Genomic DNA, 14,626 nt, shown 5'->3' with positions numbered 1-14,626 from the left:
ATGGGAGGGGGTGCTATCATGCCCCTCACCTGGTTCAGGAATCTGCTAGAGTCCTGCAGCATGCTGTGCCTACAAGTCTTGTGAGTGTTTACTTCCTGGTTGCTGCACTTTCCTTTAATAGCACTAGATGGGGCACTGACAGATGACCTCACTTCCTGGCTAGGAATATATAAGGAACTGCTCTACACTCCTCCAGTACTTTGACAACAGGCTTCTAGAGTTGTGCCTCCCCTAGTGTTCGCTGCCTGGTCAGTTCCTGCTTCCAGCCCTGCCTGTTCCAGCCTCTAGCCCTGCCTGTTCTTGTCTCCAGTCTTGCTGTTCCAGCTACTCCCTAGCCTCAACTCCATCAGGCCAACCCCCAAGGGCTCTCTTAACAGCCAACCTCTGTTTCAACAGCTAGAATATGCAAAATAGAATCATGTTGCAGGATTCGTGGGGGTGGGGGGAGTCTGAACTAAGCAGTGATCTGGGTATAGTTTGTATATTGTCATGACTGTAATTGGGATGACATTGTTTTAGTCTGATTTTATGTTCAGTTATGTATGTTGCATCTTAGTATCACTGTGATCTAGCAGTGAACCCCAAAAGGGCAAACTAGGCATTGATTATTTGACCATCAGCTTGTTCAAAACTGAACAGTGATAAGAATCTTTACTAAAACCGCATGTATGAATCTGGCACTCTACTTTGGAAGTAATGTTGAAGAGGATTGTGAAACTGCACTTTATACATTTTTCTGTCACAAAAACTCACGCTTTATTTATTGCAGGATGATTTTAGAGTGGCGGTACAGATGATCTTATGATCGTATCTTGATATCTGTAATTTATTGTGTGCTGTCTCATCAGGGTGTGCATTGCATGCAGCTTTTACAGACAAACGATGAGCGTTATCTTTGGGTAGTGAAATATGGATATATTGCCCCTTATTTAGTTTCCTTGCAGTCGTATCCAGTGGAAGTGTGTACGAAGTTTGAAATCTTGACACTGGTGTTTAAAGCTTTGTATAAGACTGCACCTCTTTATTTTCAACTGGTGATGCATGAACATAGGCCAATCAGACTGCTTCGGTCACAGTCCAAGGGACTGCTGAATGTACATAGTGTAAAGATGTATAGAAAAGCAGAATATTGTGCACATGCATTTTTGCATACTATGCCTAGCATTTGGAATGAATTAGCCATTCACTGCCTTGCATCTAGAATCAGTTTATTTTAAATTTAGGACTCTAAATTTGTTTCAGAAAATGTATGGTGTGGAGATTGTGATGGAATAATAAAACTTGTCTTTATAATATGTTCTCTGTTAAGCACACAAGCATCGCCATACTGGGAAAAGACCAAGGGTCCATCAAGCCCAGCATCCTGTCTTAGACAGCGGCCAATCCAGGCTTCAAGAACCCAGCAACCCCCCCCCCCCCCCCCCCCCCACCAAAAAAAACAAAAAAATTAATAATGTTCAATGGACTTTCCCCTCAGGAATCTGTCCAAACCCCCCCCCCCCCCCTTAAACTCCGTAAGGCCAGCTGCTGTCACTACGTTCTCTGGCAACGAGATTCAGAGTCCAACTACACACCGAGTAAAGAAAAACTTTCTCCTATTTGTTTTAAATCTACCATATTCTAGCTTCATCTTGTGTCCCCTGGTTTTATTATCGTTTGAAAGTGTAAACAAATGCTTCACATCTGTCCGCTCTACTCCGCTCATTATCTTGTAGACTTCTATCAGTCTCACAATGTCCTCCTGTAATCTTTCACACTCCTCCTGCGACTTGACGACCCTGAATAACTTTGTGTCATCTGCAAATGTAATTACCTCACTAGTTACTCCCATCTCTAGGTCATTTATAAATATGTTAAAAAGCAGCGGTCCCAGCACAGACCCCTGAGGGACCCCACTAACTACCCTTCTCCATTGAGAATACTGACCATTCAATCCTACTCTCTGCTTCCTATCCTTCAACCAGCTCTTAATCATGGGAAGGTTTTAGTAGTTGGTGGCATTGTACAGGATGGTACTGTACAATTGTTTTTTGTTAATATCTAGTTTTAATGTATGTTTTGTCTGTTTTAATTGACTTATTTCTTATGTGAAATTGTAAACCAATTGAGGAACTCTGATCGACAGTAGATAAGACCATTTAATCAATATATAAATAATGTGCCCTGTAATACAGGCAGCTTTACTGTGTACATATAGCTAGATGGTTTTGAATATACTGAAAAGCATGTGCATAAGCATGTGTGGTGAGGAGACTGATTAGCTCTGTGGACTGTCATAGATATTTGAGTCTTTCGCCTAGAGGTTTCCAGTTCAAATTTAGTTCTTATGTGCTAGGAGATGAGTTTTGTTCTACTGGTAGATGTCCATATCACTAACAAAAAAAAACCAAAAAAACAGAAAACCACCACCACAGTCGGAACCAAATGGCATCCTGATCTACTGTCTCCCCCCAAAAAAGGAGACAGACAAGCAATATACAAATATCAGCAGAAACAGAACACATGGTGGTGAAAGACCAAAGTGATGAAACAAAGATGGTCAAAAAGTCTTTATTAACAATGCTCCAGTGATTGCTTGTAATCTGACCTGATTGGTTTATCTAATAAAGACTTTTTGACCATCTTTGTTTCATTGCCTTGGTCTTTCCCACCTTGTGTTCTGTTTATCCTGATCTATTGTCCACTTTCTTATAACCTGATCATATCTATACAAACTCATTTCCTGTTATCTTTGTACCACTGGAATTCATTTTTGATGCCAAACAAATGTCAAATCACCAAAAATAATGTGATGAAGTCAGACTCCGAATAAGAACTAATACAAGATACAAAGCACATTTATGGAGAAGAATGTTGTGATACATGAAAAGGATGCCCTGGTAAGATTAAAATAAGGACATCTTCTAAGCACCAATTTGTACTATTTCCAATTCCAACCAGCACAATGAGTCTTATCAATAAAAATTTTAAATACAAAATAATCTGTGCAAAATATGAAACTAACACCTTCTTACCTTTCTTTCCTGCATCGATAATGAAATCAATAATAGCACGAATTAGGCTCTTTTCTGACAAGTAACCAAAGTCTGGAGGAACTATAACACAGAAAATGATACATGTGTTATAAAAATTTCAAACACAGGGAATAGAGTTGGATTCAGTGATGATGGCTTTCAGTCAAAGGATAGAACATAAAAGGTCGCACCTTGAATGTTATCCTAGGAAGCATTTGCTGCATATTGCACTTACTGCAAACAGGAATGGACTGTGCTTGCCCCCTCTTCCTGACCCAGTGTCACATGATTAAATGTACTAAACCCACCTCAAGCCCATTATGTTATTAGGGCTGACATAATGCCATAACAGGCACCAGCCAGTAGGTAGGACCCTTCATGTCAGTCTGCAGTGATACAGGCTGCTATTTACAATATTTTCTTTTAAGGACTCACTATGGACCATGAAGCAACATAGATAAGGAACTTGATGAGTCTTTTATGTAATTGTTAGATTACTGTTTTCTTTATACATACTATTGACATTTATAGTTTCACACACCTGCCCCACCAGAAACATGATGCATGTGAGGCGTTGTTCTTTTATGCATTTTAAAACAACTAAGGATTAGGCAGATTGTAGCTTTGAATAGCATGGTTGAGCTGTATGGCCCCTTCATTTCACTATTATATATCTAAAAAGTATTAAAACTAGAAGCTGCATCTCCACTTTCCAAGAGAGGATTTCTTTCAGATTATACTTCATACGCTTGGTGAAACCTGGCTCAGTCATTTTCCTTCCTTGCTTTAACTCTGAGTGTAGGAAAGTTTGCAACTGAAAAACACATGACCCCTGCAGGGGAAGAGAGTTTCAAAGACAAACTTCACAGGGTATTTGCTTATTGGCATGTCTACAGTTAATGTGGAGGGGCATAATCGAACGTCGCCGGCCAAATAGATCGCCGGCGATCTATGTTGGCGGCAGTTCTACAGCTGGCCGGAACCATATTATCGAAAAAGATGGCTGGCCATCTTTTATTTTCGATAATACGGTTTAGCCCGGCCAAATGCCGTGGAGTTCGCCAGGTTTGAGATGGCCGGGTTTGTTTTTCAGCGATAATGGAAAGTTATGTCGGCCATCTCAAACCCTGGCCAAATTCAAGGCATTTGGCCATGGGAGGAGCCAGCATTTTTAGTGCACTGGCCCCCCTGACATGCCAGGACACCAACCAGCCACCCTAGGGGTCACTGCGGTGGACTTCAGAAAAGCTCCCACCACGTGCATAGCTCCCTTACTTTGGGAGCTGAGCCCCTCAAGCCCACTACCCACAAATGTACTGCACCCACTAAAATTGCTCCAGGGACCTGCACACAGCCTCTAGGACTTATTGCTGCAGTATAACTTTGGCACACCAGTTCACACCTGAAGACTAATCTCTCTGAAAAAGTTCTTTCTTGAAATAACCACGTTTACTCACAGTTAACTGCAGATCAGAGGTTGTGCCCCACTGGCAAAGAGTCCCCTGGTACTAAGATTAGCAGTAGGTCAGAGCTGGCACAATGGTGTACAATGCCCTCTTTCAGCACCATTCAAGGTAAGAACTACCTTCTCTAATGTGGATAACACAGGAAAGGGAACTAAAACTGGCTTACAAAAATGGCCACTACCGCATGGACTACAACAGGAAACGAAACAGGACACACTCTGACCCTGTTAGCAGGGGGGAAAAGCACCATGGGAGTAGAGCCCAGTACCCTACACCCACCACAATGCATTGCTAATGTGACTCTCTGCAGAGCACCTAACAGAAAAGGTGTCACACTCACCCCAGAGCCACATCGCAACCAGGGAAAGGCTGTCGGAGGATACAACACATTCTGCTGTCATGGAGGTGAGTACGGGATTTGAGGCTGGCATACAGGCTGGAAAAAAGGTTTTTAGTTTTATTTTTTTAGTTTGGAAGGGGATTGGTGACCACTGGGGGAGTATGGGGAGGTCATTCCCCCATTCCCTCCAGTGGTCATCTGGTCAGTTGGGGCACCTTTTTGAGGCTTGGTTGTGAAAATAAAAGGACCAAGTAAAGCCGGCAAAATACTGCTTAACGCCGCTTTTTTTTTCCATTATCGGCGAAAGCCGGCCCATCTGGTAGCCACGCCCATGCCCCGCCTTCGCTAATCTACCGACACGCCCTCTTGAACTTTGGCCGGCGAAGCGACGGGAAAGCGGTGATGCTGTCAAAAATGCCGCTTTTAAGAAATCACCGGCCATCTCCCGATTTATGTCGGAAGATGGCCGGCGATCACTTTCGATTATAAGCTGGATAGTAACATAGTAGATGACGGCAGAAAAAGACCTGCATGGTCCATCCAGTCTGCCCAACAAGACAACTCATATGTGCTACGTTTTGTGTATACCCTACTTTGATTTGTACCTGTGCTCTTCAGGGCACAGACCGTACAAGTCTGCCCAGCACTATCCCCGCCTCCCACCACCGGCTCTGGCACAGACCGTATAAGTCTGCCCAGCACTATCCCTGCCTCCCACCACCGGCTCTGGCACAGACTGTATAAGTCTGCCCAGCACTATCCCTGCCTCCCACCACCGGCTCTGGCACAGACCGTATAAGTCTGCCCAGCACTATCCCCGCCTCCCAACCACCAGCCCCGCCTCCCGATCTCGACTAAGCTCTTGAGGATCCATTCCTTCTGCACAGGATTCCTTTATGCTTATCCCACGCATGTTTGAATTCCGTTACCGTTTCATTTCCACCACCTCCCGCGGGAGGGCATTCCAAGCATCCACTACTCTCTCCGTGAAAAAATACTTCCTGACATTTTTCTTGAGTCTGCCCCCCTTCAATCTCATTTCATGTCCTCTTGTTCTACCACCTTCGCATCTCCTGAAAAGGTTCATTTGCGGATTAATACCTTTCAAATATTTGAACGTCTGTATCATATCACCCCTGTGTCTCCTTTCCTCCAGAGTATACATGTTTAGTTCAGCAAGTCTCTCCTCATATGTCTTGTAACGCAAATCCCATACCATTCTCGTAGCTTTTCTTTACACCGCTTCAATTCTTTTTACATCCTTAGCAAGATACGGCCTCCAAAACTGAACACAATACTCCAGGTGGGGCCTCACCAACGACTTATACAGGGGCATCAACACCCCCTTTCTTCTGCTGGACACACCTCTCTCTATACAGCCTAACAACCTTTAAGAAAAATACTTTCATTGTGGTACAAATTTATACCTAGCAATAGATGAGGAATATGCATCCCATACCTGGTCACTGAAAGGTCATTTAATAACAGGGCTGGTGTCGTCTTTAGATATCAACAAGGTCTTTGATTGGCTGTCCTGGTTCTTCCTGTTTGCTGTTCTCAAAAAGTATGCTATTTGCCTCCTCAATTTGTAATGTGGGTTGATGTAATATACAAGAACCCTAGGGGCAGAAATCACTGTCTATGGGCAACGACCCTTTACATTACAAGATTGCCTTCTTCACCCACTACTTTGACCTGGATGTGGAGCTTTTGGCTCAAAAGGTAAGAAACTTCTTAGGTATTTTGGGATTTAAATTTAACAAGGGATCTTGTATCTCTAGGCAGATGATGTTCTGTTATACCTGATAAACATGCAAACATCTGCTCCCACACGTTATGCCCCACCTACTTTTCTATTCCTGTGCCTCTGTACAGTCTAATTTAAAGGTACAAAGTGAATCTTATGAAGTCTGAGATGTTTCCAATTGACCCCAAGTCTACTGCTTCCTGTTGCTTATCAGAATTCTGAATTGTGGAGAACAGTTTCAAATATTTGGAGGCATGTGTGACCCTCATACTACAGGGCTTGTATCAAGCCAATTATCACCTCCTGGCCCCTTCCCACTGGTCAAACTCAATGAAAAATTAAAAAAAAAAAAGATGCAAGTAGACTCATCTGCCTCTCTCATGCTTGGCAAAATAGGGCATATGTTTCAGCATCTACCATGTAACACTCCACACATGGTGTTTGTTGACAGACATTTGCAAAGAAAAATACCTAAGATTAGGCTCTCAATATTGTAGTCCCAGGAGAAAAAAGAAATGGTCTGACATGTCTTAAATATTACTAATGGATGGCCTGGCTGCCCTGCTCGAGGAGTTAGCTGGGGATCTCATTGGTTTCCCCTTGTGTCAATCTGGAGCAAGGTGGGGCACAAGGTTACAGTTTGGCTGCTTTACTGTGAGCCTCTCTGGGTGCCATGGTGTTTGAAGGATGTGAAGGTCTAATCCCATCATGGCACATAAGGTTTCTATCTGGGCCAAACTCCTTAAGAGAGCTAACACTGAGCGTAAATGGCTTCTCTCACTGTTCCCCTTATATACCAATCCAAACTTATCTTTAATTTTTTACTCTTTAGACCTGCTTGTTTAGAGAAACAAGGGGCTGCATTTCATTGATGAGGTGTGATATAATGAAGCTGTTAGGTCTTTTCAAGACCTCAGTGCTAGGTATGTGACGCCCCCTCACACTAATTATCTTTATCTGCAGACTAGGAGAGCGCAGCTCAATTATCCGAAGAACATCAATGATTCAGAAGCTTCCCAAAGTAAAATCTGACCCTTGGAGGAAGTGATGTCAGTGCTAGAGATGGCAGCCCGGGGCTGAAGATCCGCATGGGTTGCCACTAATTTGAGCAATATACCCTCTTTGAACCCACCTTTCAGCGACTCTGTATACTTCTGGACATCGCGTAATGGCATGGCTTCCCAACGGAAATCAGAGCAGGCAAAAACAGTTCTACCAAAGTGCCGGAAAAGCGGCAGTAAGTTCCGAGCGGTTGTGTCTGGTGGGTCCAAGATGATGCCAATTTAATTCGAGGTGGACGAAGACTAGGAGTCAGAATCAGATGATGTGGCAGCAGTGGTGAGGAGCTGCAACTTTAAAAAAAGCTAGTATGACATGACTTAAAAGACACCTTAGAGGGCACCAAGACAGAGATTGGGGACTCTCCACAAAACAAGTGAAGCTGGAAGAGCGCATTGCACAATGCGAAGAGCATGTGGAGGACCTACAGGTCTACCAGAATACCCAAAGCACTGATACCAAAGCCCTATGGGAGCATGTGGAAGATCTTGAAAATAGATCCCAAATGTGCAATCTCCAGTTTAGGGGAATTCCAGAAAAGGCTGCATATGGTGAAAGCAGTGCAGGGCATTGTCCTGCACTTACTACAAGCTGCTGGGCCTGATACTCCTGTGGGTCGAGACATTAAAATTGACCGGGTGCACAGACTGTTGGGCCCGAGGCACAATAATATGCCCCGGGACATAGTGATCTGCTATTCCGACTACCTACTTAAAGAAATAATTCTGCGTTTCATCAGGTCACAGCATCTGATACAGTGGAGAGCCCTGAAAATCGAGATATTCCAAGACATCTCTGCAATAACATTAAGGAAGCAGAGGGACTTTGCAGGGGTGACAAAGTTTTTACAGGAGTCCAACCTGAAATTTAAATGGGGCTTCCTGCTCAGTTTGATTTTTATGGTCAACGGGTTACCATGCATGTGCAAACTCCAGAGGATACTTGGCAAGCATTACAACAGATGAAAGTGGAAAATTTGCCAGAGGAGGTGATGGCCTTACCACAAAGAAGGGGCACTCCTCAAGGAGCATCCCGATGGCATAAGGTAGTATAAGCTAAATAGCACTCTCTGTCTACCACCTCTTCAAAAGCTGGAATCAGTTAGCTCGGTTGGATGGTGTATGTTGGACACTGGATCATCAGCCAGTAATTTCTTTTTACTTGGTTTTTGGATCTGTTTGCTTTGGTAATGGATCCTTTTGCTCAAAGAATTAGGGAGGCAGTAGACATAGGAAGAGTGTGGGTGGGATAATAAAAAGATAAGATTTCACAATTTGCTGATGGTGTAATCCTGGTGGTAACTAAACCCCACATGTCACTCCTGACCATTCTGAAGGAAATGAAGCTATATAGGGCAATCTCTGGTTTTAAAGCCAACTTAGATAAGACTGAGACACTAAACATTAATACTACTGGTGAGGAACTGCTGTGGACTAAGGCTAACTTCCCTTTTAAGTGGGTGGGTTCCCACCTAAAATACCCGGAGGTTAAGATATACAATAATCTTTCTAGTCTATATCAGCTGAACTACATTCCCTTGCTAAAAAAAACTTCAGGACGACTTACGGGGGGGGGGGGGGGGGGGGGGGGGGGCGGGGGGGGCTAAGGGTATGTTCTCTATATTGGAATGCTTAGCTATTTTTAAAATGAACGTTCTACCCAGACTCCTGTATTTCTTTCAAGCACTTCCACTCTCCATTCCCACATCTACCTGTTGCCGTTGGCAGAACATTCTCCATGGTTTGGGGGGGAGGGGGGGGAATCTTCACTTGGTGATAGGGTGCTTTTCACGCACAAACAGTTTGGGGGTTTGGGTATCCTGGATCTGTATAGTTATTACTTGGCATCCCAATTTAGACATGTATGGGGCAAGATAAAATTTGCTTCATGATGGATCAGGAAGGACTATTTCGCATTCACCGTTGAGGAGTAGGGAACTGCACTCCATTTGCATTATGCGGAAAAGGAGGCATTTCCATTACACGTCAGATTTTTTTCAATCAGAACTGCTTAAAAATCAATTCTTGATCCCTGACACAGGCGCTATGTGCCGAAACACAGCCCATGTCGGGTCATTAACACAAAATTGGTATTTAAGTTATACAATTAAAAGGATTGTGTCCCAGTTTTGAAGGCCCTTAGTGGTTTTTTTCTACTATTTGGACTTTGTCTTGTACTGCGTACCCTCTCTGTGTATGTGTTGGGACTGGAGAAGGGACACAATCCAAAAACCCTATGTGCAATAGAATACTACTATACTACTTTGGGTTTGTTAGCAGACTTGCTCTGGATGCCTCCAGGGTGGAGAACTCAGTCTTATAGCATTAACCCATAGGTAAATCATATTTTTCAGCTTTGGACCTCTGTGAAACAGGTCCACCCAACCAAAATTCCTGTTCTCTCCCTTAGCACATTTGTTCCAGATGCTTTTTCTGTACATGTTGTGTGGGTTAAATGCTGGAGGGAGCAAGGTATTTTTCAGATCTCCCAGCTGTTTCAAGGAGGCCTGCTTGTCCCTGTTGAGATGCTGCAGAAGAAATATGGGTTGAGTAAATCTGATTTTATTTTTATCTGCAATGCAGGCATAGTCTGCAAAGTGGACCTTTAGAGTGGCACACACCAGACAGCTGAGCCACTTGGAACATATATGGGAACAACGCAGCCTTGCTAAGGGTCTCATATCTGACGTATATTTATTAAGACTGAAAGGACATGAGGTTGTTAAACTTCCATCCATTTGTCAATGGAAAGAGGCCTTACATTGCAAATTTGCTTTATCAATGGTCAGAGATTGTGTTAAGGGCATCTAAGAGTAATATTATGTGGTCTGAGGGAATGTAATTAAAAGGTCTTATGTGCTGGTAGCTGATGCCAGAACAAATCCATAAATTTGATAAAACCATACGCTGCAGTATTAGAGATGTGTGTAGAACAGGGATCACATCTCCATGTATGGTGATCATGCCCTGTTAGTCACATGTTTTGGTTTGAGAGTGGTACGCATTACCAGCTCCATTGCGGGGACTACTGTAGATCCAACAACTGGGCTCTATTTATTATATGAAGTGTTTGGAGACTCTTCAGAACATCAACAAACAATTCTGACTTGCCTTCTAGCAGCTAGATGTATTACAGCTAAGGAATGGAATCTCCATGTATGGTGATCATGCCCTGTTAGTCACATGTTTTGGTTGAGAGTGGTACGCATTACCAGCTCCATTGCGGGGACTACTGTAGATCCAACAACTGGGCTCTATTATTATTTGAAGTGTTTGGAGACTCTTCAGAACATCAACAAACAATTCTGACTTGCCTTCTAGCAGCTAGATGTATTACAGCTAAGGAATGGAAATCTCCATGTATGGTGATCATGCCCTGTTAGTCACATGTTTTGGTTGAGAGTGGTACTGCATTACCAGCTCCATTGCGGGGACTACTGTAGATCCAACAACTGGGCTCTATTTATTATATGAAGTGTTTGGAGACTCTTCAGAACATCAACAAACAATTTTGACTTGCCTTCTAGCAGCTAGATGTATTACAGCTAAGGAATGGAAATCTCCATGTATGGTGATCATGCCCTGTTAGTCACATGTTTGGTTGAGAGTGGTACGCATTACCAGCTCCATTGCGGGGACTACTGTAGATCCAACAACTGGCTCTATTTATTATTTGAAGTGTTTGGAGACTCTTCAGAACAGCAACAAACAATTCTGACTTGCCTTCTAGCAGCTAGATGTATTACAGCTAAGGAATGGAAATCTCATGTATGGTGATCATGCCCTGTTAGTCACATGTTTTGGTTGAGAGTGGTACGCATTACCAGCTCCATTGCGGGGACTACTGTAGATCCAACAACTGGGCTCTATTTATTATATGAAGTGTTTGGAGACTCTTCAGAACATCAACAAACAATTCTGACTTGCCTTCTAGCAGCTAGATGTATTACAGCTAAGGAATGGAAATCTCCATGTATGGTGATCATGCCCTGTTAGTCACATGTTTTGGTTGAGAGTGGTACGCATTACCAGCTCCATTGCGGGGACTACTGTAGATCCAACAACTGGGCTCTATTTATTATTTGAAGTGTTTGGAGACTCTTCAGACATCAACAAACAATTCTGACTTGCCTTCTAGCAGCTAGATGTATTACAGCTAAGGAATGGAAACTGCCTCATTCACCGACCACTGGATCTTGGCATGTGACACTGAGCTTTGTAGTACTGATGGAGAAGCTCGCGGTTCACAAGAACCATACTTACCAGACGTTCCTATACTGGGGCGCACCTCTTCATCAATACCTGGACTCGATATAAGCATTACCAGTTTCTGTCACTGTCATTAGTATCATTGTTTTTACTCTTCTTTTAAGGTTGCTTCTTGCTCTGCTATGTGGGTTAGGTAGTGCTTACATGGGTAGGGAAAAGGGAGGGGTTGGGGGTAGTTGGGTTTGGGGGCTTTGTACCAGTTCCAGTTTGTATGATTAAGCTCTGATTTCAATAAAATTTGAAGTTCAAAAAAAAATCTGACCCTTGTAAAAGGTTATATCCTGGTTTTACTGTAAATTTGATGTATCATTTTTTTCAGGAACTTGAGTTTCAATTAAGTCTTGATTCAGATGACTGGAGAGAGGCCATATGATTTTGATCTGTACCCCACAGAGGGACGTTATGTATGCATCTTACATTATACATATAGATACCTTGCATGGTTATAATGCCTTTCTGCTTTAACACTTTCATGTATTTCACCACCATGTAACACAAAACCCTCTGTAAACCAAAGTATCTTCACTGCTATTTCCAGTATCCATGACGAATTGTAAGCCACATTGAACCTGCAAAGAGGTGGGATAATGTGGGATAACAAATGCCATAATAACTAAATAATAATAATAATTCTTGGTTCAGTAATTCCAGCCTTTGCATTGGAGGATTTGTGGGACAGCAAGTACTTTCCTGCACATGTGATGAACTGCAGGTAAATTCAGGGCTTCTGGAGCTTAGTCAAGCATGAGATGACAGCTATTACGGGATGGTCCTTGGCAACATCCCTCTTATATGCTTACTGGGCAGTTGGGACACTCTAGACCAGCCACAATCAGTGCAAACACTTCCATGCAGAAATGATTACAGTTGCATTCTATTGGAAAAGTAAGCCTCAGATTGGACACTGGAGGTTGTCAGGTAGCTGTCTTGCCCATAATACAGTTACAGTAGGGATGAGGGCAGCAAGGTTCTTGATTCCTATCATAAAGTATGGGACAGGTATTGGAACACCATGATAACTGTTTGTTGGACAATTATGTCTTTAATTCTAACTCAACAGCCTTGTACCTGATATGCTGTGCTAAACAAGATATATTTTTTTATGTGGGCACTATACACCGCCCCCCCCCCCCCCCCCCCCGATATCAAAACCATTTAAATGGCCAGGACTGGCATCTTGACGTTTATATGCCTCATAACCGGCTATCTGGCAATATTCAGTGGGAATAGCCAGCTATCTCCCACTGAATATCGCCGGATAGCAGCTAATAGATAGCAGTGATATTGGGCCATATAACCAGCTATCTGCCGATTTCAGCCCTACTTTAACAGCTATATTTAGCCGCATGAAAACATGGCATATCTTTGACTGTTTTGAACATAACCGACCTAAGTCTGAATATCCACTTGGCCAGTTATGCCCAAACGGCCAAAAATAAACAGGATATTCAATGAAATGGCCCAGCATCGAATATCTGGGTTTTAGGGCTAACTCCTGCGGTCTGAATATTGGCCCTATGTTCTGTGCACCTACGCTTTACATGTGAATACCCTGGGCAATTTACAAGGGTATTTGAGTTGAATAACACATTATACCCCATTCATATCCCTTATAAAAATTATCCCCAAATGGGGTAATTTTCAAAGACATTTCCAGGAATAATGTACAAAGACTTTTTATATGTACCCTCCAAGTATCAGTTTACAGAAAGAAACTTTAAGATTATGTACAAATTTTACATAGCCCAAGTAAAAAATATAGCAAAAGATAACAATTTCAGGCATTGTGTATGGGAGCGCATTATGGTTACAAAAGTCATTGTTGCTTGACAACCAAAATAATGCAAACCTTTTGGAATCATGTAATGTCAAGATTACATCTATACTCTACTAAGGGTTTCTTGTATTGGGATGTATATCAGATCAATGCATCTAAACAACTTAAAATATCAGTGGTTGTTCTTTGTTCTAAATCAAAGGAACATAACCAATGATCTTCTGTACAATCTCCAGTCATAATGTAATGGATGCCCAGAAAAACAACTATGGAGAGGAAACAAATGTTTGCCATTCAAGCGAAGATCAACTTGGACATCCCTGTTCAACCGATAAAAAACTGGATGCGAGGAAACTGGATGTAGTGGTAAAGAAGAAAAATATCACAATGGCATTGATGACAGTGGTGTCAGTTTCAAATCCTTAAATACCAAGAAATACACTGAGAATTCAAAAATTGTTGGAAGAGAGAAACAGAAACATTCTCATTGTTTTTGGAGCTACAGGTTGATTAAAAAGAACTTTCAAGCACACCTGAATAGGTTACCTATACATGTTACATCCTATGAACTCAAGAAAAAAAAACTATCTTGGCATGATGCAAGTACTATGGTGAGTGTTAGCAGTAAATTTGAGAGACTAGGATTGTACTTCACATACCCTAGCTTAGGAATGAAATTCATTACTGTTATACACACATTGGGAGCATTGCCCATGAGAGAAAGAAAAGAGACAAATTCAAAAAGCAAAGCTAATCATATTGAACATTTTCAAGGTATCCACATGATATTACATTAGATCTCTATATAAATCCAGATGTGACTTAGGGAAGAGAGCCAATAGCTGGGAATCAAATCATCAAGGGAGCAATTTTCAATAGCCTACCTTGCTTAAAATCTATGGGTACTTCATGCTCATGGGCCTCATAGATAATTTGCAAAACAAAACTATTCACA

General features: G+C 42.4%; 1 protein-coding gene across 1 annotated transcript in view; it reads right to left on the bottom strand.

The window, feature by feature from the left end:
* Positions 1–14,626, bottom strand: part of FOCAD (focadhesin) — a 438,419-nt gene that overhangs the window by 63,645 nt on the left and 360,148 nt on the right. The window contains 1 exon segment of the mRNA XM_030194211.1: positions 3,015–3,095. Coding sequence (XP_030050071.1) covers positions 3,015–3,095 — 81 coding nt within the window.

Source organism: Microcaecilia unicolor, chromosome 2 (assembly GCF_901765095.1).
Source record: "Microcaecilia unicolor chromosome 2, aMicUni1.1, whole genome shotgun sequence".
In the NCBI taxonomy this organism is placed as follows: Eukaryota; Metazoa; Chordata; class Amphibia; order Gymnophiona; family Siphonopidae; genus Microcaecilia; species Microcaecilia unicolor.
This window is presented reverse-complemented; position numbering and strand designations above follow the sequence as displayed.